At 35.4% G+C, this 21,541-nt stretch overlaps 5 protein-coding genes and 1 long non-coding RNA gene across 6 annotated transcripts; 4 read left to right on the forward strand and 2 right to left on the reverse strand.

Moving 5' to 3' along the window:
* Positions 1-4,887: 4,887 nt before the first annotated feature.
* LOC106795458 (uncharacterized) lies at positions 4,888-6,836 on the forward strand. Its single transcript, XR_001384049.3, has 2 exons — positions 4,888-5,404; positions 6,583-6,836. It is a non-coding gene; the product is annotated as an uncharacterized lncRNA (long non-coding RNA).
* A 2,744-nt stretch (positions 6,837-9,580) lies between these two features.
* LOC100798615 (cytochrome b-c1 complex subunit Rieske-2, mitochondrial-like) lies at positions 9,581-12,295 on the forward strand. The gene is given in 2 exon segments (NM_001254118.2): positions 9,581-9,757; positions 11,389-12,295. Coding segments are annotated over 2 exon segments (798 nt in total). The 5' UTR covers positions 9,581-9,603; the 3' UTR covers positions 12,033-12,295.
* A 320-nt stretch (positions 12,296-12,615) lies between these two features.
* Positions 12,616-13,498, reverse strand: LOC106797193 (protein COFACTOR ASSEMBLY OF COMPLEX C SUBUNIT B CCB1, chloroplastic-like). Its single transcript, XM_014771308.1, has 3 exons — positions 13,422-13,498; positions 12,967-13,116; positions 12,616-12,829 (listed from the first exon to the last, which is right to left on the reverse strand). The coding sequence occupies exons 1-3, from the start codon at positions 13,496-13,498 to the stop codon at positions 12,616-12,618; spliced, it is 441 nt and encodes a 146-aa protein (XP_014626794.1).
* A 106-nt stretch (positions 13,499-13,604) lies between these two features.
* On the forward strand, positions 13,605-14,069 carry LOC106797194 (uncharacterized). Its single transcript, XM_014771311.1, has one exon. The coding sequence runs from the start codon at positions 13,605-13,607 to the stop codon at positions 14,067-14,069; it is 465 nt and encodes a 154-aa protein (XP_014626797.1).
* A 934-nt stretch (positions 14,070-15,003) lies between these two features.
* On the forward strand, positions 15,004-17,939 carry LOC100799135 (cytochrome b-c1 complex subunit Rieske-4, mitochondrial). Its single transcript, XM_003518090.5, has 2 exons — positions 15,004-15,363; positions 17,024-17,939. Exons 1-2 carry the CDS (start codon positions 15,207-15,209, stop codon positions 17,665-17,667), a joined length of 801 nt encoding a protein of 266 aa, XP_003518138.1. The 5' UTR covers positions 15,004-15,206; the 3' UTR covers positions 17,668-17,939.
* Positions 17,940-18,145: 206 nt separating this feature from the next.
* On the reverse strand, positions 18,146-20,748 carry LOC100803392 (protein COFACTOR ASSEMBLY OF COMPLEX C SUBUNIT B CCB1, chloroplastic). The gene is made up of 4 exons (XM_003518091.5): positions 20,152-20,748; positions 19,585-19,706; positions 18,670-18,822; positions 18,146-18,532 (listed from the first exon to the last, which is right to left on the reverse strand). Exons 1-4 carry the CDS (start codon positions 20,494-20,496, stop codon positions 18,319-18,321), a joined length of 834 nt encoding a protein of 277 aa, XP_003518139.2. The 5' UTR covers positions 20,497-20,748; the 3' UTR covers positions 18,146-18,318.
* Between the last annotated feature and the right edge of the window lie 793 nt (positions 20,749-21,541).

Below are 21,541 nucleotides of genomic sequence, written 5' to 3' on the forward strand. Positions count from 1 at the left end.
GCTGGGGAAAAAATTATTTAATCAAGAAAGTCATTGTGATTATTGTTTTTTCTTAAGTTTTTTTTTTTCAGACATCCTCGTTCTGAAGCAATATATTTGAGATTCTATTGGACATGTGAATGTTTTTATAGCAAGGATTTGAACATTGGTCCGCAACATTTTCAGAAATTAATCCCTTTCACCATACTCAATCCTCATTGGTTCTTAATTTGGAAATTTTGAAGATAACCTTAGACTAATTTCCTAATAAAAAATAACCTTTTGATTATAAGTAGAAGTTTGAAGCTTATGATTCAAGTTAATAATTAAGTTTGTAGCTATTTTTTTCATATCATTTTCAACAATTAAATATTTTAAATACAAAATTAATTATTACAAATGACTTCACAACTTTATTTCACAATTTAATTATAAAAATTATTTTTAGATAGTATAGATTTTAAAAGTACCTTTTTCTAACATCGATAGCTCTTTACAGATAATTTAAAAATTTTAATTCTAAAATATTCTTTAATACATTGTAATAAACTTCTTTTCTTAAAAAAAGCTAAAAACTCTATATATTTTTTGATACTCATTACTGAAATGTATTAACACTCTTGCAGAAATTTAATTCCGAAAAAAGTACTTAATACATTCCACAATGAAAATTTTGAAAGGAAAAAAAAATATAGTCATATTATTTAATTAAATTTAAATTTAAAATAATATTTCAAAAAATTGTGGTGATACAATTACAATAATTAATACAAAAAGCATCCACCTAAATCGCATGGTTTATGTGCGAGTTATTCATCATCTACGGTCGGTTTTCGCCCTTAAACGATACTACGCCATACAGGACTAAGACATTGCTATTTTCATGCCCATTTTTTACTTGTACACTCCCCTGTGCTTCTTTTTCCCTAAACTACCCTCTTAAACACACTTCCCCTTTGCCCCCCTTCCTTACTACCAAAAACAATGCACTCCCCCTCTACTTGTGCAAGAACCTTCAGATCAAGTGTAACGATGAATCCTTCGATCAGGTGTAACGCACTCCCCCTAATTAATGCACTGTCATTAGGCCAAAATTAATAGTTGGAACTCTGTGACACCCTCTACCCCTCACATATATATTAATAAAGGAATAAAAATTCAAATATTAATTAAAAGTATTTTTAAAACATTTTTAAATACAAGCTTTTCAAATGGATAAAAGGCTCACATTCACTTTCTTCTACATCATATTCAAACTTGTCCAAATAAATAATAAAGTCATCTCGACTCAAAGAAAATCATATAAGTCTCATACAATTAATATAGAACCTATATCCTAATGTCACATCCTATCAGAGCGTGGTGTTCCCGTGTCCTCTAGCATGAGGTTCTTCATAGTCATCCACCTATTCATCTGCTCCCCCGAACACAAGTTCAAGATCATCACAGGATCCAAACACAACAACACACAGGGAGTGAGTTATCACATTCCTAGCTAATAGAGAAACAAGACAATTAAATATACATATTATATAAATGAGATACCACTTGCTTAAACATAGCTCACGTAACTTCACCACTTCATCATTCAAAATTCACTTTTCAATTATCAATCACATTACACAAGAATCCCACACTTCGATCAAGATATAATAACACATCAATTAGCAAGCATATGCAATAGTTATGCTAAGACTCAATCTTATATGCAATGTGGTACCATGTCAGTGAAAAACCACCCTAGGGCGCTTAGGAGTACATAACAAGACACACCACACAATGAGTTTGTCCGGTCACTCTCACTAAGTAAGATCATAGGGAGACCAGTCAGGGTCACGATGTTTTGCGAGAATGCTCCAACCATATGAGATCAGCATAAGCTTAAAGGAGCACTCAAACCCGGTGACCCCCAAGGCCTACACTCCGAAGAGTCCGTCAGGGCCTCTCCCTCCTGATTCAGGTCCAACCCCTAAAATAATTTTTACATGCAGACACTGCTCATGAATTATACAATACCCACGACCTTACACTCGTGTTTTAAACACGTTCAACACAATCGCACTATGATTGAACACTGGCTCCTAAATAGGAAACCTACATTTTCTCTTTAACACTGCGCATCAACGCTTTTCTCAAGATAACACTGGTCGGGTTATTGTACAATTCATAGCTTACAACACAAGTAATTTCACATCAAGTGTTAACTACACACTTATCCACAACTAGAACTCATTCACAATTTCACTTCTCATAGTGTGATAATCCACCATCACATGTTTACACGTATCTCACAAATTAACACATGTTCAACTTTACACTTATACTCAATCTCAATAACAATATTATAATCTCAAAGCAACATATTCTTCTACAATTCATCACATACTCACAATTTGAATCATCATTTCATATCCTCACTATAACAATTTATATAAAACACTATCACAACATTAGGACTAAAACCCCTTAACTAATATTACACAATTATATCAAAATCATAGGTCGAAATATACAAATATCAAGAGCACAATTTATCAAGCAATTTTCATTAGGACATCAATATTTTATTTATAATCATAAAGGAAAAATTGCAATTTAATAAACATCTCAAAATAAAACCCCAATTTAATCCTCTAAGGATCCCTACACATGTTCTCACTAATCCCCAACTGTGAATAACTCATCCCTTACCTCTGAGCGGACTCACGTGTCTTCAGCCAGGGATAGCAACATCTCTAGCGGTTCCCTGAAATTCTTTCAGTTATTCCTCCGACTGCTCCGATAAAATTCCCAAACGTCAGAGAGACGGAGAAGAGATTGAAACCTCCACTTATACTGTCTTCATGCGATTCCTTTTTCTCCCTCCACAAATATTATCTCGCAAATCCCAACGGTGGAAGCGTGCGGAATTGAATTTCGAACAACATATCCAAATTTCACAATAATCCAACGGTTAACGAAACCGGGATCGTAGTTTTACCAAGACAGCTCTCGGTTTCTGCGGGAAAGAAAAAAGCTACAATGCGAAGGGTGTTTCTCTCAGTTCAGACATGATATCAAAATTCCCAACGGTGAGAATGCTCGGAATTGTGTTGCGAACATGATACTCAAATTTTACGACGATCCAACGGTGAACGGGTTCGAGATCGTCGTTTTTTTGAGACTGGTTTGGTGGGCTGTGGGAAAAAGAAAGGGTTTTGAGAGGAGAAGGGGAAAAACGAAAATGAGGCCAAAAGGAGGACTTAACATAACTATTTATACCTAGGGTACTCAGCCTATTATTTGCTCTATATTTATTTATTTTACTAAAAAGCTTTTTAAATTTATTTACGAAAAATTGGGATGTTAGAAACTCCACATCAAATCTAGATGTCATAAGGGGGGATGTCGTCACTGTCTATCTTAACAACATAGTTGTTCACCATCATGTTGTGGAGGTGAGCTTTTTGAGTCGAGGATGATTGGGAGATGCTCGTGGTCAAAATTGGGGCTTTTCATTGATGGAAACCCTTTTGAATTTTTGTTGTACGAACCATAAGATTTGAAGTTTTCCTGATAGATTGTATCAGTGTGTTGACAAATGTAGTGCGAATCAGATCAACGCAGAAGATTCATATGATGATACTGATAAGATTAATAACGTGTTTTAAATTGGCTGTAGAGAGTTTATGTTAGTGTTTGTGTTGGTGTGTGTTGTTAGATCAAGGTTGGAAGTCCTTTTAGTTTTTAGTTTTGGTTTGATAATTATGCAGTGCCTAACATGTTTACTAGATGAAGAATTTATATAGGATGTTTTAAACTAGGCATGCATGTGATATAGTCTAAGTTTGTTTCATGCTTAATGATTGATCAAATATGAAGTATTCTAGTTCTCTAAGTTTATTTAAGAATTTACTTCTACTTGAAATTTGACTAAAAGCATCAAATTAACCGATTGCCTAACCTGATAATCAAACGCCTAAGCCAGTTTCAGAAGAAGAAAGGATTTGTCGAATAATCAATTATCCCATTTGATAATCAATTATCTAGCAGTTGGAAACAAAGAGAAGCTCTTTGACAACACAGAAGAAACTAAAATACTAAGATTAAAACGAATTAATCGATTACTCTATTTGATAATCGATTAACTAATGTCTCGAAATGCATATCAAAGGAGATTTTTATTAATTAATCAATTGTCTGGTTTTATAATCGATTAAATATGTTTTAGTAGTCAAAATTTATAAATATCCTTATGTGTTTTCTTTATAAAAGATCCTTGATATGTTTAGTCTAAAAGAAAAACATTTCAAGAGAAACTTCTAAAAGAATAACTCTGCCTTTAATTTGAAGATTGAAGTTGATGAGAGAATAATTCATTCTACCATCATGAATTGATCATCTTGTGAAGAAAATTGAAGATTAAAGATCTACACATTTTAGGTGTATTCAATCCTTTATTTTTCATTCTTTTAGATTGTGTTTCTTGGTTAAAGTTACCAAGAATGTTAGAGAATTGATAAAGTTTCAATTCCACATCTTTTCTTGTAGGGTTCAAGAGAAAAATTTGATTTCTATTAGAGAACTGTCTGTGCATAATGTTTGTACTTGTTTTCTTTATATAGTGAAAGTTCTAAGAGAACTTAAAACAACTACATGTAGGTACGGATTGGACTGAATCAGCATAAACTCTTGTTTGATTTTCTTTTTTTCTAACCTTGAGTCTTGAATTTATCTTGGTAGTGAAATTGATCTCAAGGGCCATCATAATAAATTCAATTTTTTTAAATATTTATAATCACCGAAGTTTCTGATTTGTAATGATCTTTTAAAGAAACTTTGATTGATTTAAAAGAGTGTTTTTAATCTATGGTAAGAACGAACTTGTAAAGAATTTGAAAGAATCTATTCAATCCCTCCCTTTTAGATTACAGCCTGATCCAACATGTGTTGCTGCTAACGGAACACTGTTGTTGAGACGCAATGAACATCCAATGTGGCCATGTAGGAAATGTGGGGAGTGTATTCAAGAGAGTAGTTTTGGGAGAAAAGGAGTACAAGTAGGATGCGAGAGTGGAAGTAGTAACTGCCTACAATGAATATGAAATCAATAATGCCCAGGTTTAAGCCCAAAAACCAATGATACCCATTTTGGTGGCCAATGCAGCAACAAACCTGTGAAAATTAGAGACAACACTTCTCTATCTCTCCAGAAGACGCATCATTTATAATTCGCTGTTTGTTTACCTCATTTCGTTTTTCTCTCTGCAATGAAAAAGAGGAAGAAAGAAGAAGATGTTGAGGGTTGCAGCTAGAAGGCTCTCTTCTCTCTCCTTCTCCTCTCCGTGGTGGCACAACCACGCGGCTTCGGCTTATGTCTCTCGAAACGCCGTCGTTGAGGACCGCAGATCCGCTCCTTCCTCCCACCCCCTTGTTCCCTTCAGAGGTTACACTTTAACCATTTTGCCCTTCCTGTGAAATCGCATTATTGGTAGCTTGATTGCTGAAATTGTAGATTGGTTATGGACTAGTCTAGGGTTGAAGTTTCTAGTTAATGAAATATGGTTTCAGGCTATGTCTTGTGTTGTGTATGCAGTTTCTGTGTGTTGTGTCAAACAAATAAAAAATAATGAAAGAGACGAGGTGCAAAAAGCTGTGATTATGTAAAAAGAAAAAAAAAACATGGCCAGGAACGACGTCGTTCAACTTCGAATCAAAATGATGAATAACGTTCTTTTTTCTGTGACTTGAATACGCTGTGAATCAAGTTGTTCTTGTTCTTCCTTTTTCTATTTGATGGGGCTCAATATGAGTAGTGTTTGAGACGGCTGAATGTGTGGTTTTTAATGCTACTATCAGTAACAATGGTGAAACAATTCATTTGTTGAATTAGGATAACTCCAATCCAACACATATTGTTATCTATAGTGTGCTAATTAAAAAACTGTTGTTGGCTATGCCTAGTCTTTGTAAAAAGAAATGCTAGCAATGCACTCTCTGATACACTAAGACAATATGTAGATGTAGTTCCTTAGGTGTTATTGGCACTGTTCTCCAATCAAAATTACAGTTTATTTCCCAATTAATATTGGAATTTCACCTCACTAACTCACAATAAATGTCAAAATTTTAAGTTAGCATTTAATACTAAGGTGAAGCTCCAATTTTGATCAGAAAACAACACCAAAAGCACTTGAAGAACCACACTAAGTTTTGGACTTGGGTGGAGATCCTCTCCATTTCTCATAAAAATGGACATCTCAATTTTCATGGGTTGTGTGTATAAAGTAAATATGCTACTTCAAACAATTAGGCTTGATAATACTTCAAACCATAGAAATGGATATGTTCATTTCCTATGAGAAATGAAGAGGATCTCTACTCCTTAAGTTTTGTCTGCTTTATTATTAGTTAAAATTTATTGGAAATCACACAATGGTGTAGGTCCCTCTATTTAATGAGTAGTTGCCAACAAAGTTTAATTGATACAATAGATAATGTAATTTTCTTAGGGAAATGGGTTCTTTAGTTAGGTTAAAGCATGATTTTTCTCTAGCAATTGATTTGTTACTTTTTGTTCGACTAAAGGAACTCTAGTAATTGATGTAACTTGATTTTGTCTAGGTTTTGCTACTGAATCCCTGATCCACCCAATAGAAAACAACATTATTCCTGAGATTCTGCCTTCAAGTTCTTGTTGGGTATGTTTAGCAAGTGATTTATGTAGCTTCGAAATTGTAACTGTTACCCTTCGGCAAGACTTAGATCAGTAATCGCCTGGATTTTACTAAGCATATTGGTGATGACGAATATTGAATATTGTGTCATGTATGACATTTTCAAATTTGCATTACAAATGCATAACATTTTTTGCCAAATCTCCAGACTCTATCTAATGAGGCAGGATCTGAGAAAGCCTGAGCTTCATTAGTTCATTCACTGAAGACACATTGAAGGACAAAATCAAAGATTCACTTACATTCCCTCCCACATGAACCAGTTGCCTACCCTTCTCATAAACAAAACAACCAAACCAGGAAACTCAATAATTGGACACCCAAATGGCAAATACAGAAAATGGGGATGTATGTATGATAGCTAAAACCCCTTCAGAACCCTTGAAGCTCAAGCATTGGTACCAAAAAGACAAGGATAGAGTCATGATTGCTTGTGTGTCCAAATGAACATGATTCTTTCTAACTCAAAGTTGATGACTGCGACACTAAGGCGTGACTTTGGTTACAAAATTTATTAGAATAAATTAAAAACAATTATTTTGATGAATCAATTCTTCTTAATGTAAATTAGAACCATCAACTTGAATAGTAATTAAGAATCTCACATTGATCACTCTCTTCGCTCTCACAAGTAGACATTCTAAAATCTCTTTCAAGCATTTCAAACTACTAGCAACACACTTTAGCACATTCTCAGTTATTAGTTGAGACTTGTAAGAATTAGAAATCACAATTTTGTTACTCTTACTTCTTATTTAATGAACGTTACTTATAATTTAATTAATAAAAAAATATGTCTAAAGAAATGTGTTAAAGTGTTTGTATACTAGCATTTTTCTTGTCTTCATCCATATTTGTTATTTTCTTAATCGTGTATTCGTTTCAATTTAAAAATAACCTTATATATCATAATTTAAATCATTTATTATAAATCTAAAATATAATTTTCGTAGTTAAAAAATAAATTTCAATCATTAATTTTAATTATATAAAAAGTAAAATATCTATTTTGTATAATGCACATGTTAAAATATTAAATTTATTAAAAAAAGCATTGAAATAATTAAATAAAAAATACTATATTTGAATTTGGAAGTAACCGGGTGTACGTGTACCGCACAGATTTTAAAAAGGGATATATTTCTAAAGGGTACTTTTTTTTGAATGAATATTATTAAAGAGACTAAAAGCATCATCTTGGAAAAAAGTATGAGCTAAATTAGCTCTAAGGGGATATATTTCTAAAGGGTACACATGCTTAGTCTATTTTTCTTTTAACAAAGAGGGTTGTTATTAGCACTCTTAATATTGCTATTGACACCCCCACACTCGGAAATTACCTCTTTCCCCCACCTTTTTTCCTTCCCATTACCTATTCCCCTCCTCTTAAACTCACCCACCCCATATTTCTTCCCCCAACCCTCTCCCTCCCAACCTCTCCCTTCCAACCTCTCCTTTTTCGTGAAGATCCCCAAGTTTTGTAAGGTCCACTAAGCTTCCTCTTTCTCTCTTTCAACATCGACAAAGTGAGATCATATCCTTTTTTTTTCATTTGAGTACACAATGAAAACTTGTTTCCTTTTATGTTTCTGATTGTAGGTGCACGACAAAAACTTGTTTTTGCTATGTACTTTTTTTTTGAATAATTTTTTGTTTACTTTTTATTTTGTTAAATAGTAGAGCACACACTCAATAGGTAGATCATGAGGATGAGTTACCACTAAGGGGGACGACGTGGGTAGAAAACTTCAACAACTATGAAGGAGCGAGTAACCACATTATGATAAGTAACTTCTTATTGACCCTGTTGTTGTTGTTGTTGTTTCTTAGAGTCGATCCCAAGGAAGCATTTTTGGCTAAAGATGAGGGCACAAATGTTCATCTGAGTTTGTTGTGAGAATTGTACCACCGAAGTGTGGATAAAGGTGAGGCAGTGCTCGTAGCTCGAGCTTATCTCCATTTTTTTGACCATACGATATTTGCTAAGAAAAGCTCTTAGTGTAAGCCTGTCTTATACCTAACTACTATTCCAGGATCTTGGGAGATGCAATCGATATGGATAAGGTGTGGTGCCTTATGCTTTCTATATGACCACCTTAGTGATGTTAGTTTCATAGTTTCGAACACATTCCTATTATCGATCACAAGTCGATGTCGTCATACATTGAGACAAGAACCTTGTGCTTGTAGATGGAAATCTCTAAGGGGAACGGGTATGCTTGGGCCCACGAGGATGATCTTTGATGCACTTCACTAAAGCTAGAGTAGGTCATCTAGACATCCTACAATGATCAAAGAGAGGTCCAACTGCTTCATAAGTGGCTCTTACACTAATTCATCCACATCCAAGGGATTCCTTGTGCACCTCATGAGGTTACATGCCCTGTCCCCTCTTGCACTAATGCAAAGCAATATTATTGAGAATGAGTTGATAATGCCTTTTCTATTGAGTTTTAGGGACCATGTGTAGCTTTTGATACACGTGGATGTGCATTGGTCACTATCTCTAGATTGGTTTCACATTTTCTTTTATGCATACATTGAGCTCAAATTCTCTTTCACAAACTCAGCAAATGTTATCAAGTGAGCTACACCCGTTAAATACGTATAATTGTCTTATTTAATTAAATATAATTGATGTTCCCTTGTCACTTTTCACCCAGGTTTAGGCCCAAAAAGGAATCATATAGTACCCATTTTGGTGGCCCATGTGTCAAAATTAGAGAAGCAAATAAGAAGCCCACGTTGATGAGTGAGTAGCTGGTTATGGTAGTAACTTTTCCTTGTCCATTTCCCTTTTAATCGGAAGAAGAGCCACGCTGAGGCCTAAGATCTCCGAATTCCAAGCGCCTCTTGATAGGGTCTCCCATTTTCAATTCCTTCTCAGTTTCCTTTTCTCTGAAAAAAGATGTTGAGGGTTGCAGCTAGGAGGCTCTCTTCTCTCTCCTCTTCTTCTCCGTTGCGGCCCAATCACGCCGCTTCCGCTTTTCTCTCTCGAAACGACGTCGTCGTCGATGACCACAGATCTGTTCCTTCCTCCCATCCCCTTCTTCCCTTCCGAGGTTACACTTTTACCAATTTGCCTCTCCTTTTAAATCCAATTATTGGTAGCTTGACTGCTTAAATAAGAAATTGTAGATCGGTTGTGGACTGGGGTGGGGGGGGGCATGAGCTTTCATGCTATGTCTTGTCTTCTGTTGTTTTTTCTTTTTTCTTTCTCTGGAGTTAAATTAGTTGTTAGTTTGTTAGTTTTTCTTATTAGGAGGATTCGAACCCATGACCTCTTCCTTTAAATTACCAAGCCAACCTTATAACTCCTGCTATGTGTCGTGTTGTGTATACAGTTTCTAGTTTCTGTGTGTAATAAAAAAAAATGAAAGAAAAGAGCAGCAAAAAGCTTTGATTATGTAGAGTTTGCAGATGTAATAAAAAAATATATGGCAAGGAACAGTTTCGTTCAACTTCGAGTCAGAATGATGAATGAACTACTTGATTATGTCAATGGGTGCTGTGATTTTAATAAGCTGTGAGTGAATCAAGTTTCTTTTTTATTATTTAATGATTTTATTTGGAGGAAGGCTAAACGTATTAAATGGGCTTAATATGAGTAGTATTTGGGAAAGCTTAATGTATGATATCTTTTTCTGCTTCTATCTTAAGCTGCCTCTCGTCACTAGTCAGTAGCAACGGAGAAACACTTCATTTGTTGAATGAATAATTATGTTATCTATAGTATGCTAACAACAAATAATAAAATAGCATTTGCATGTTATTTTACTCTCAGGGTTTTACATTTGTAGTTTTTAATTGTGCCTGTGGCTAATCTTTGTAAAAGATTAATGCTAACTGTACAATCTTTAGTGAGCTTTTTATAGTCACTTTTATTAAGATAATACCTAGGTGCAGTTCCTTACATGTTTTTGGTACGGATATTCAACTTGTCTATAGAATACAACAAAAATGTATGAGATAATAGTTTCTTGTTGTTTAGTTTTGTAGCTTTTGAATTGTGCCTATTAGTCTTTGGAAAAGAGAAATGCAAGTGATATTAAATCCTTAATACACTCTTTTTTCTTATGACCATTTAGATGCACTTCTTTAGGTGTCAAAATTGAAGTTTGTTTTCCCCAATAAAGGTTAACATTTAAATTTGGTGTTGAAATAGTAAGATGAATCCCCAATTTTTATTGGAAAACTTCACCAAAAGCATGTAAAGAACTACACCTAAGTTTTGTCTTTTCTATTATTTTCTTGAAATTTATTGGAAATCACCCAATTGTATATAGTGGAACTCATGCAAATGTGTTTAAATTGCAATCACAGTCACGGTTTTGTCACATTCCTTGATATTTTAGAAAATTGCAAACAGATGTGGCCAATGCAATCATGATTGCAGTCGTAGACACACCAAAAACCTTGATGTCGCGGCTAAAATTGCAGTTGCAAACTGATTTTTGAAACCTTGGTTCCAATACTTATTTATTTAATTCACAATTTTGTAGCTTTCAATAAATTTTAACTAATATTAGAGAATGTGTTCAAAGTGTGTTAGAGAATGTATTGCTAGCACTTATCTTTTGGAAAATGGCTTCTTCAATTGGGTTGAAGCATGCTTTTTTCTCTAGTAATTAATTTATTATTATTTTTTCAACCAAAGGAACTCTAGTAATTGATGTAACTTGATTTTGTCTAGGTTTTGCTACTGAATCCCTGATCCACCCAATAGAAAACAGCATTATTCCCCAGATTCTGCCAACTGTTACTGCTGTTAAGAACCCTACTTCTAAGATTGTCTATGATGATCACAACCATGAAAGATTTCCCCCAGGTGACCCAAGCAAGAGGGCATTTGCCTACTTCGTACTTACAGGTGGTAGGTTTGCTTATGCCTCTCTGGTTCGTCTCCTTGTCCTCAAGTTTGTACTTAGCATGTCTGCCAGTAAGGATGTTCTTGCTCTGGCTTCACTTGAGGTCGATCTCTCCAGTATTGAGCCCGGCACCACGGTGACCGTTAAATGGCGTGGAAAGCCTGTGTTCATCAGGCGCCGAACCGAGGACGATATCAAGCTTGCAAATAGTGTTGATGTTGGATCTCTTCGCGATCCCCAGCCGGATGCAGATAGAGTCAAGGACCCAGAATGGCTCATTGTTATTGGGGTTTGCACACATTTGGGTTGCATTCCATTGCCAAATGCTGGTGACTTTGGTGGATGGTTTTGCCCATGCCATGGATCACATTATGATATTTCTGGCAGAATTAGGAAGGGACCAGCACCATACAATCTGGAGGTTCCTACGTACACCTTCTTGGAAGAAAACAAGTTGATGATTGGTTGAAAATAAAAGTGGTTCTGCATACAAGCGGGATGAGTTTACAATTTTTCATTTAAATTTATTTGGATAATGTTACAATGCACTTTTTGGACGTCTTTTGCCTGCAAGTTCTTGTTGGGTATGTTTAGCAGGTGGTTTATGTAGCTTCGAAATTGTAACTGTTACCATTTGTCGAGCTTATACCAATAATCGCCTGACGTTTACTCAGCATATTGGCGACGGCTTCAAGAATATTGAAGTGTGCATCATGTATAAACATTTTCAAATTTTGCTTATCAAATTGGTATCTTGGGAGTTTACGGGTTCTTTGAACCTTCTTCCAAGGGAACCAGAATCAGTGTAGTTGTTAGTCCTATCTTCACATAATTTCATTTCAAAGACTAAGTGAACGTGTGAAAAATCCAGCTGCAGGGAATTTGGTGGAATGAAAATTTTGATTTCCTTTTTTGCTCTAAAACAAATTTGGCTACAAGTATTTCCAAGCGCATAATAAAATAAAGCCATCTATTTTTTATATGATTTTGATCATTATCATTTCTCAATTACAAAAATAGATTTGATCTCAATATTCTTTAGCATTCCGATTCTACCTCCTGAAGAAAATAGCCAATAGATCATCTTTCAAAGACGCCTTAACATACACCATGCCTTTTTCACTTAACTTGAGTTCCTTCCTCATTTGCTCGACCTGTTGATCATCACCTTGGACAATGATCTCTGATAAGTTTCCATCATTTCCAACAATCATTTTCACTTTAATCTGCTCCTTTCTCGATGCCCGAGTCCAATAATAAAGGGCTCTGCATTAGCCCCCAATGTATTTTAGTATCAGCATAACATGACAACAAATAGTAACTCTCAAAACAAAAACACAATGACCATATTGAAATGAAAAATAAAGTGTGGTGTAATGTTAATTTTCAGTGTGATCACTTACGCCAATGAACTCGAGATGGTGATCCAAAACCAGTAGTTGCCAACATCTGGGAAGGTTATGGTAAGCACAAGTGCCACACTTGCCAAGCTGATGCAAGTGCAAAAAGTTAATAGTGCCGCTTGACCTCTTGGAACCATCATTCCTTCAAACCTGCAAGGGAAAATAGCTATTAGCTTCAACTAAATAGGTGATGAAAACATAAAAAGGGGAAGAGAGGTTTAACGTTTTAACTTGCTCACAAGGAAGCATTTGTTAGAAGACATGTTCTTGGCACCCCAGTGAGTATTCTCAATTTCTCATTATATAAAAAATGTTGGGAAATCTCAAAAATACAAAATTAAAAAAGAGAGGGAAAAAATATATCTCCACATTTGTCTTAGCAGAGATTTGATAACAAAAACCATAATCTTTCAAAATGACTAAATTTCACCATAATTAGTGGGAGTCTGAATAACCAAAGCGGATGACCGAGGATCACACGGAAAGTGTTTGCTCTTAGTGGTGTTGATGCTGCACAGCCTGATGATCTCATCCAAGGTATGTGTTTCATAAGTCAAGTTTCCTTGGTTGTATTGTATAATTCAGGTGCAACACATTTGTTTATTTCTCGTGTTTGTGTTGAAAAGCTTGCTTTGCATATGTCTTCTTTGAAATTTGACTTAATTGTGGATACACTTGCTAGTGGGTCTGTTTTAACTTCTGGTGTTTGCTTACAATGTCCTGACATATTTTCTGATAGACAGTTTTTGATTGATTTTGTTGTTTTACCTTTGAGTCAGATCAATGTTATTTTTGGTATGGATTGGTTATCTTTCAACCATGTCTTATTAAACTGTTTTGAGAAATTTGTTGTCTTTCCTGAGTTTGGTGTGAGTGAAGGTGATATGTTTTTGCCTGCTAACCAAGTTGAGGCATCTTTGAGGGAGGATGCACATGTATATATGATCTTAGCTAGTATGAGTGCTGAGACCAAAACCCCTGTGAGTGATATACCCTTGGCAAAAGTGTTTCCGGAGGTGTTTGAGGATGTGTATGGATTACCACCTGAGAGAGAGGTTGAGTTCTCCGTAGACCTAGGCCCGGTACTAGACCTATATCCATAGCACCTTACAGGATGTCCCCTGTAGAGCTGAGCAAGCTTAAGAAATAGTTTGTGAGGCCTAGTGTGTCACCTTGGGGAGCGACGATGTTGTTAGTTAAGAAGAAGGATGGGACCATGAGATTATGTGTAGACTATCGTCGGCTGAACAAGGTGACGATTAAGAATAGGTACCCTTTGCCTAGGATAGATGACCTGATGGACCAATTAGTGGGGGCTTGCATGTTTAGTAAAATAGATCTCAGGTCAGGTTACCACCAGATTAGAGTGAAGTATGAGGATATTTCGAAGACTGCCTTTAGGACCCGTTATGACCATTATGAGTACTTGGTTATGCCTTTTGGTGTGACCAATGCCCCAAGTGTGTTTATGAACTACATGAATAGGATTTTTCATCCATACCTAGATAGTTTTGTAGTGGTCTTCATAGATGATATCTTGGTGTATTCCAAAACTAGGGGGGAACATGAGAAGCATCTGAGGGTCGTGTTGCAAACCCTTAAGGACAACAAACTATATGTTAAGTTGTCCAAGTGTGAGTTTTGGCTAGAAGAGGTGAGCTTCCTAAGACACGTTATATCCAGGGTAGAGGCGGTGATGATTTGGGAGAGTCCTAAGTTAGTGTCTGAGATTAGGAGTTTCCTTGGTTTAGCAGGTTACTACAGTAGGTTCATAGACTTTTCTTGGTTTAGCAAGTTATTATCATAGGTTCATTAAATACGTATAATTTTCTTATTTAATTAAATATAACCAAAAAAAAATTAAAATTTTTTTCGGTGATACAATTACAATAATTGTAATACAAAATGCAACGACCTAATTTACATGATTTATATGTGTGAGTAATTGATGTTCCCTTGTCACTTTTCACCCAGGTTTAGGCCCAAAAAGGAATCATATAGTACCCATTTTGGTGGCCCATGTGTCAAAATTAGAGACGCAAATAAGAAGCCCACGTTGATGAGTGAGTAGATGGTTATGGTAGCAACTTTTCCTTTTCCATTTCCCTTTTAATCGGAAGAAGAGCCACGCTGAGGCCTAAGATCTCCGAATTCCAAGCGCCTCTTGATAGGGTCTCCCACCCTAACCAAGCCAGATCCCGTTTTCAATTCCTTCTCAGTTTCCTTTTCTCTGAAAAAACATGTTGAGGGTTGCAGCTAGAAGGCTCTCTTCTTCTCTCTCATCTTCTTCTCCGTTGCGGCCCAATCACGCCGCTTCCGCTTTTCTCTCTCGAAACGACGTCGTCGTCGATGACCGCAGATCTGCTCCTTCCTCCCATCCCCTTCTTCCCTTCAGAGGTTACACTTTTACCAATTTGCCCCTCCTTTTAAATCCAATTATTGGTAGCTTGATTGCTTAAATAAGAAATTGTAGATCGGTTGTGGACTGGGGGCTTGAGCTCTCATGCTATGAAATTTGGTTTCATGCTATGTCTTGTCTTGTGTTGTTTTTTTTTTTTTTTATCGGCAAAGGTTAGTTGTTAGTTTTTTTTTCTGGAGTTTAATTAGTTGTTAGTTTGTTAGTTGATTAGTTTTTGTTATTGAGAGGATTCGAACCCATGACCTCTTCCCTTAAATTACCAAGCCAACCTATGTGTCGTGTTGTGTATGCAGTTTCTAGTTTCTGCGTGTAATAAAAAAAATGAAAGAAAAGAGGTGCAAAAGGCTTTGATTATGTAGAGTTTGCTGATGTAATAAGAAAATACATGGCAAGGAACAGTTTCGTTCAACTTCGAATCAGAATGATGAATGAACTTCTTGATTCTGTCAATGGGTGCGGTGATTTCAATAAGCTGTTAGTGAATGAAGTTTCTTTTTTATTATTTAATAATTTTATTTGGAGGAAGACTAAACGTATTAAATGGGCTTAATATGAGTAGTATTTCAGACAGCTTAATGTGTGATATCTTTTTCTGCTTCTATCTTAAGCTGCCTCTCGTCACTAGTCAGTAGCTACGGAGAAACACTTCATTTGTTGAATGAATAATTATGTTATCTATAGTATGCTAACAACAAATAATAAAATAGCATTTGCATGTTATTTTACTCTCAGGGTTTTACATTTATAGTCTTTAATTGTGCCTGTGCCTAATCTTTGTAAAAGATTAATGCTAACTGTACAATCTTTATTGAGCTCTTTTATAGTCACTTTTATTAAGATAATACCTAGGTGCAGTTCCTTACATGTTTTTGGTACGGATATTCAACTTGTCTATAGAATACAACAAAAATGTATAAGATAATAGTTTCTTGTTGTTTAGTTTTGTAGCTTTTGAATTGTGCTTATTAGTCTTTGGAAAAGAGAAATGCAAGTGATATTAAATCCTTAATACACTCTTTTTTATTAGGATCATTTAGATGCACTTCTTTAGGTGTCAAAATTGAAGTTTGTTTTCCCCAATAAAGGTTAACATTTAAATTTGGTGTTGAAACAGTAAGATGAATCCCCAATTTTTATTGGAAAACTTCACCTAAAGCATGTAAAGACCTACACCTAAGTTTTGTCTTTTCTATTATTTTCTTGAAATTTATTGGAAATCACCCAATTGTATATAGTGGAACTCATGCAAATGTGTTTAAATTGCAATCACAGTCACGGTTTTGTCACATTCCTTGATATTTTAGAAAATTGCAAACAGATGTGGCCAATGCGATCATGATTGCGGTCGTAGACACACCAAAAACCTTGATGTCGCGGCTAAAATTGCAGTTGCAAACCGATTTTTGAAACCTTGGTTCCAATACTTATTTAATTCGCAATTTTGTAGCTTTCAATAAATTTTAACTAATATTAGAGAATGTGTTCAAAGTGTGCTAGAGAATGTATTGCTAGCACTTCTCTTTTGGAAAATGGCTCCTTCAATTAGAATGAAGCATGCTTTTTTCTCTTGTAATCGATTTATTATTATTTTTTCAACCAAATGAACTCTAGTAATTGATGTAACTTGATTTTGTCTAGGTTATGCTACTGAATCCCTGATCCACACAAAAGAAAACAGCATTACTCCTGAGATTCCGCCAACTGTTACTGCTGTTAAGAACCCTACTTCTAAGATTGTCTATGATGATCACAACCATGAAAGATTTCCCCCAGGTGACCCAAGCAAGAGGGCATTTGCCTACTTCGTACTTACAGGTGGTAGGTTTGCTTATGCCTCTGTGGTCCGTCTCCTTGTCCTCAAGTTTGTGCTAAGCATGTCTGCCAGTAAGGATGTTCTTGCTCTGGCTTCACTTGAGGTTGACCTCTCCAGCATTGAGCCTGGCACTACAGTGACTGTTAAGTGGCGTGGAAAGCCTGTGTTCATCAGGCGCCGAACTGAGGACGATATCAAGCTTGCAAATAGTGTTGATGTTGGATCTCTTCGCGATCCCCAGCCGGATGCAGATAGAGTCAAGGACCCAGAATGGCTCATTGTTATTGGGGTTTGCACACATTTGGGTTGCATTCCATTGCCAAATGCTGGTGACTTTGGTGGATGGTTTTGCCCATGCCATGGATCACATTATGATATTTCTGGCAGAATTAGGAAGGGGCCAGCACCATACAATCTGGAGGTTCCTACGTACACCTTCTTGGAAGAAAACAAGTTGATGATTGGTTGAAAATAAAAATGGTTCTGCATACAAGCGGGATGAGTTTACAATTTTTCATTTAAATTTATTTGGATAATGTTACAATGCACTTTTTGGACGTCTTTTGCCTGCAAGTTCTTGTTGGGTATGTTTAGCAGGTGGTTTATGTAGCTTCGAAATTGTAACTGTTACCATTCGGCGAGCTTATACCAATAATCGCCTGACGTTTACTTAGCATATTGGTGATGGCTTCAAGAATATTGAAGTGTGCATCATGTATAAACATTTTCAAATTTTGCTTATCAAATTGGTATCTTGGGAGTTTACGGGTTCTTTGAACCTTCTTCCAAGGGAACCAGAGCCAGAATCAGTGTAGTTGAATTTTTTACACATCCGTGACTCGGATTTTGAATGCGTGTACTTTGAAATTGAGATATAAGTTAGTCCTATCTTCACATAATTTCATTTCAATGACTAAGTGGATGTGTGAAAAATCCAGCTGCAGGGAATTTGGTGGAATGAAAATTTTGATTTCCTTTTTTGCTCTAAAACAAATTTGGCTACAAGTATTTCCAAGCGCATAATAAAATAAAGTCATCTATTTTTTTATATGATTTTGGTCATTGTCATTTCTCAATTACAAAAATAGATTTGATCTCAATATTCTTTAGCATTCCGATTCTACCTCCTGAAGAAAATAGCCAATAGATCATCTTTCAAAGACGCCTTAACATACACCATGCCTTTTTCACTTAACTTGAGTTCCTTCCTCATTTGCTCGACCTGTTGATCATCACCTTGGACAATGATCTCTGATAAGTTTCCATCATTTCCAACAATCATTTTCACTTTAATCTGCTCCTTTCTCGATGCCCGAGTCCAATAATAAAGGGCTCTGCATTAGCCCCCAATGTATTTTAGTATCAGCATAACATGACAACAAATAGTAACTCTCAAAACAAAAACACAATGACCATATTGAAATGGAAAATAAAGTGTGGTGTAATGTTAATTTTCAGTGTAATCACTTACGCCAATGGACTCGAGATGGTGATCCAAAACCAGTTGTTGCCAACATCTGGGAAGGTTATGGTAAGCACAAGTGCCACACTTGCCAAGCTGATGCAAGTGCAAAAAGTTAATAGTGCTGCTTGACCTCTGCTTGGAACCATCATTCCTTCAAACCTGCAAGGGAAAATAGCTATTAGTTTCAACTAAATAGGTGATGAAAACATAAAAAGGGGAAGAGAGGTTTAACGTTTTAACTTGCTCACAAGGAAGCATTTGTTAGAAGACATGTACTTGGCACCCCAGTGAGTATTCTCAATTTCTCATACAAAAAAATGTTGGGAAATCTGAAAAAAAATAGAGAAAAACTGTATCTCCACATTTGTCTTTACAAAGATTTGATAACTGATCCTTCAAAATGACAAAATTTCACCATAGTTTCTAATTACCACAATTGTCAGTGGCTTTTTGCAACAACTTATGTTAAGATGATTAAACTATTACTACTTGGAATTATATTAAAATGTACTGAGACTGTCTCAATTACATTTGTCACACAACTAGTGTGATAAATTTGTTCACGTTTATAATAACAATATACACAAAAATCTCTACCGTGCAAGAAATTAAACTCTTTCTATTATTAGGAACTAACATGGCTGCTTAAGTTTCTCTAATACACATTTGAGGCTTCACTTTAAAAAATTACACTGATAAGCATACTCACAATTCACGTGAGAAGCTTTGATAAAAAAAAAAAAAAAACAGCAATTTCCATATGTGATTTGGTTTTGGTTCACAAAGTCCATCTCCCCCCTTCTTTTCATGAACGGTTAAACGATACGTTTTTCTTCCTAACTATGGATTGAAAGAAAGGTACCAAGAAAAATCTAAAGCAAGCAAGAATAATAACAATTTAAGAATGAGACAGTAACATACGTGATTGTCTCTCCTCTGTCAGTCACTGTAAAATTGTTACGAGTGAAGAACGATAGAATCTCCCCAGCAGCTTGATTCGGCGCCTTCTTTTCACCTTCACCTATAAACGTCTTCTGCACAATCTATTTCCCCATCCACCAAAATAGTCAACAACAAAACAAAAACCCAGCAACAAAAGGAGAACAACCAACACCATCTCTAACACATTCTTCACTATTAGTTAAAACTTAATTGGGTGTGTATGTTTGGTTCTGTGTTAGCACCACAAAAATCAATTTTTCAAAATTATTTTTTTTCTAATAATTTCAATTAATAATCAAAGAGCATGTGTCCAAAGAATGTGTTTTTTTTTTCTCGCATTTCTCAAACAAAAACTAGCAAAACAGAAAAAAGCCACCATGAAAACAAAAACAAAAACAAGTAGTGCTAGCAACACAATCTCTATCACACTTCTTATTATTAGTTAAAGTTACAAAATATCGAGCGGAAAACATGAAATATAAAGTGGGGCCAAAGAGTGCTGCATTTCTCAAACAAAAACAAAAAAAAAATCAACATGAGAATCACCTTGGATTTGACAGAACGTTTGATGAGAGACCAGAGTCCTGGCACAGAGATGACAAAGAGACCCAAAGAAGTGTAATAACTGGCCAAAGAGTAACCCGCACTCTCTGCCAACAAGACCAGGTGATAGGGGTTTTGTTGGATGGTGTATGAAACCAAAGGGTCATCATGGAGTGACACATGAGCCACATGTTTCTTTGATTTTCTTTTGTGTTGTCGCTCCAATTTGAATCCCAAAAATGGGTCTACTTGGTGAAAGGCAAAGGCTCTGGTTTTGGTGGGAATTGGAAGGGAGCAGAGGGGGTGAGGATGAGGAGGAGGGGGTAACAATGCCCTAGTTACTACCATTGTGGGGGTGGGTTTAGCAGAAACGATGTGGTTAACGGTTTGAATTGGTTGTGTTGTGTTGCTCTAACGGCTAAGGTCCGATGATGTTGTTAGCTGGCTTGGTGAGAGAGGGAAGGGGGCAGAGTATTGAAATTGAAGCCAAAATGGTGCCAAGTTTGGGCAAAATCCAGAAATTATGATGATCGCACATTTTTGTGGATAATCTCGGGACTGCGTTTCCACTCAAAAGGAAATCTGTCAACTCTTGATTTTATCTACCCTCTTCTTGAATACTTGTTCTTTATGAAAAAAATATAAGTGAAGTTACAAACTTATAAAACTTACACGTTAAATGCAACAAACTAATAAAAGATTAGGTGTAAGGTTGAATTAACGTGCAAGTCTTTAACTATTTAACATTTTTTAATTGATGTTTAAATTATTATTATTTCAATTAATTCCTGGAATTGTATTTGTAATCTTGTAAGTTTATAACAAAAATTATCAAACAATTCAACAAATTGTTTTTTTTCCGGTGAAAATAATTATATACATAATATCTAACAAGTCATAAGCAGTGACTTACAAACCTCGGATTCAATACCCCATTCTGGAACAGAGCTAGATTTCAGACATTATACAACAACCTGAATCTTAAGGCCTTACATAGCATAGTTATCAAACTGGTTACGGCTACTGAGTCACTGAATCAAACATTGATTCGCTAAGTTAATTATTGATATGCATGACTTGGTTTATAATAAAAAATTATAAATAATTTTAACTTGTAAACTTTTATATTATTAATAATACATATACAACTATATATCCGTTTGTATAAATTTTTTATTTTTATAATTATTATATTAATATTGATACATATTATAATAAATATAGTATATTATTGGGTCTCCATTCTTTTAATATATACTAAAATATATATTATAATAATATTAGTATATTCGTAATCTATATTCTATACAATAAATATATATTTAATATTGGATCATTGGGAGTCAGGAACTTTATTAAAAAATTAAATCGTGCACCTTTCCTTTCACTTTTG

Source organism: Glycine max, chromosome 2 (genome assembly GCF_000004515.6).
Source record: "Glycine max cultivar Williams 82 chromosome 2, Glycine_max_v4.0, whole genome shotgun sequence".
NCBI lineage: Eukaryota > Viridiplantae > Streptophyta > Magnoliopsida > Fabales > Fabaceae > Glycine > Glycine max.

What these genes read in the sequence shown, in the direction of transcription:
- LOC106797193 (XM_014771308.1), bottom strand. Translation starts at nt 13,498, where the DNA reads ATGAGATCATCAGGCTGTGCAGCATCAACACCACTAAGAGCAAACACT. An exon ending in ATCCTCGGTCATCCGCTTTG is followed by an intron (nt 13,117 to 13,421) that starts GTTATTCAGACT and finishes TTTCCCTTGCAG; the next exon opens with GTTTGAAGGAATGATGGTTC. An exon ending in ACCATCTCGAGTTCATTGGC is followed by an intron (nt 12,830 to 12,966) that starts GTAAGTGATCAC and finishes GGGCTAATGCAG; the next exon opens with AGCCCTTTATTATTGGACTC.
- LOC106797194 (XM_014771311.1), top strand. Translation starts at nt 13,605, where the DNA reads ATGTCTTCTTTGAAATTTGACTTAATTGTGGATACACTTGCTAGTGGG.
- LOC100799135 (XM_003518090.5), top strand. Translation starts at nt 15,207, where the DNA reads ATGTTGAGGGTTGCAGCTAGAAGGCTCTCTTCTTCTCTCTCATCTTCT. An exon ending in TCCCCTTCTTCCCTTCAGAG is followed by an intron (nt 15,364 to 17,023) that starts GTTACACTTTTA and finishes GATTTTGTCTAG; the next exon opens with GTTATGCTACTGAATCCCTG.
- LOC100803392 (XM_003518091.5), bottom strand. Translation starts at nt 20,496, where the DNA reads ATGGTAGTAACTAGGGCATTGTTACCCCCTCCTCCTCATCCTCACCCC. An exon ending in AACGTTCTGTCAAATCCAAG is followed by an intron (nt 19,707 to 20,151) that starts GTGATTCTCATG and finishes ATGGGGAAATAG; the next exon opens with ATTGTGCAGAAGACGTTTAT. An exon ending in GACAGAGGAGAGACAATCAC is followed by an intron (nt 18,823 to 19,584) that starts GTATGTTACTGT and finishes TTTCCCTTGCAG; the next exon opens with GTTTGAAGGAATGATGGTTC.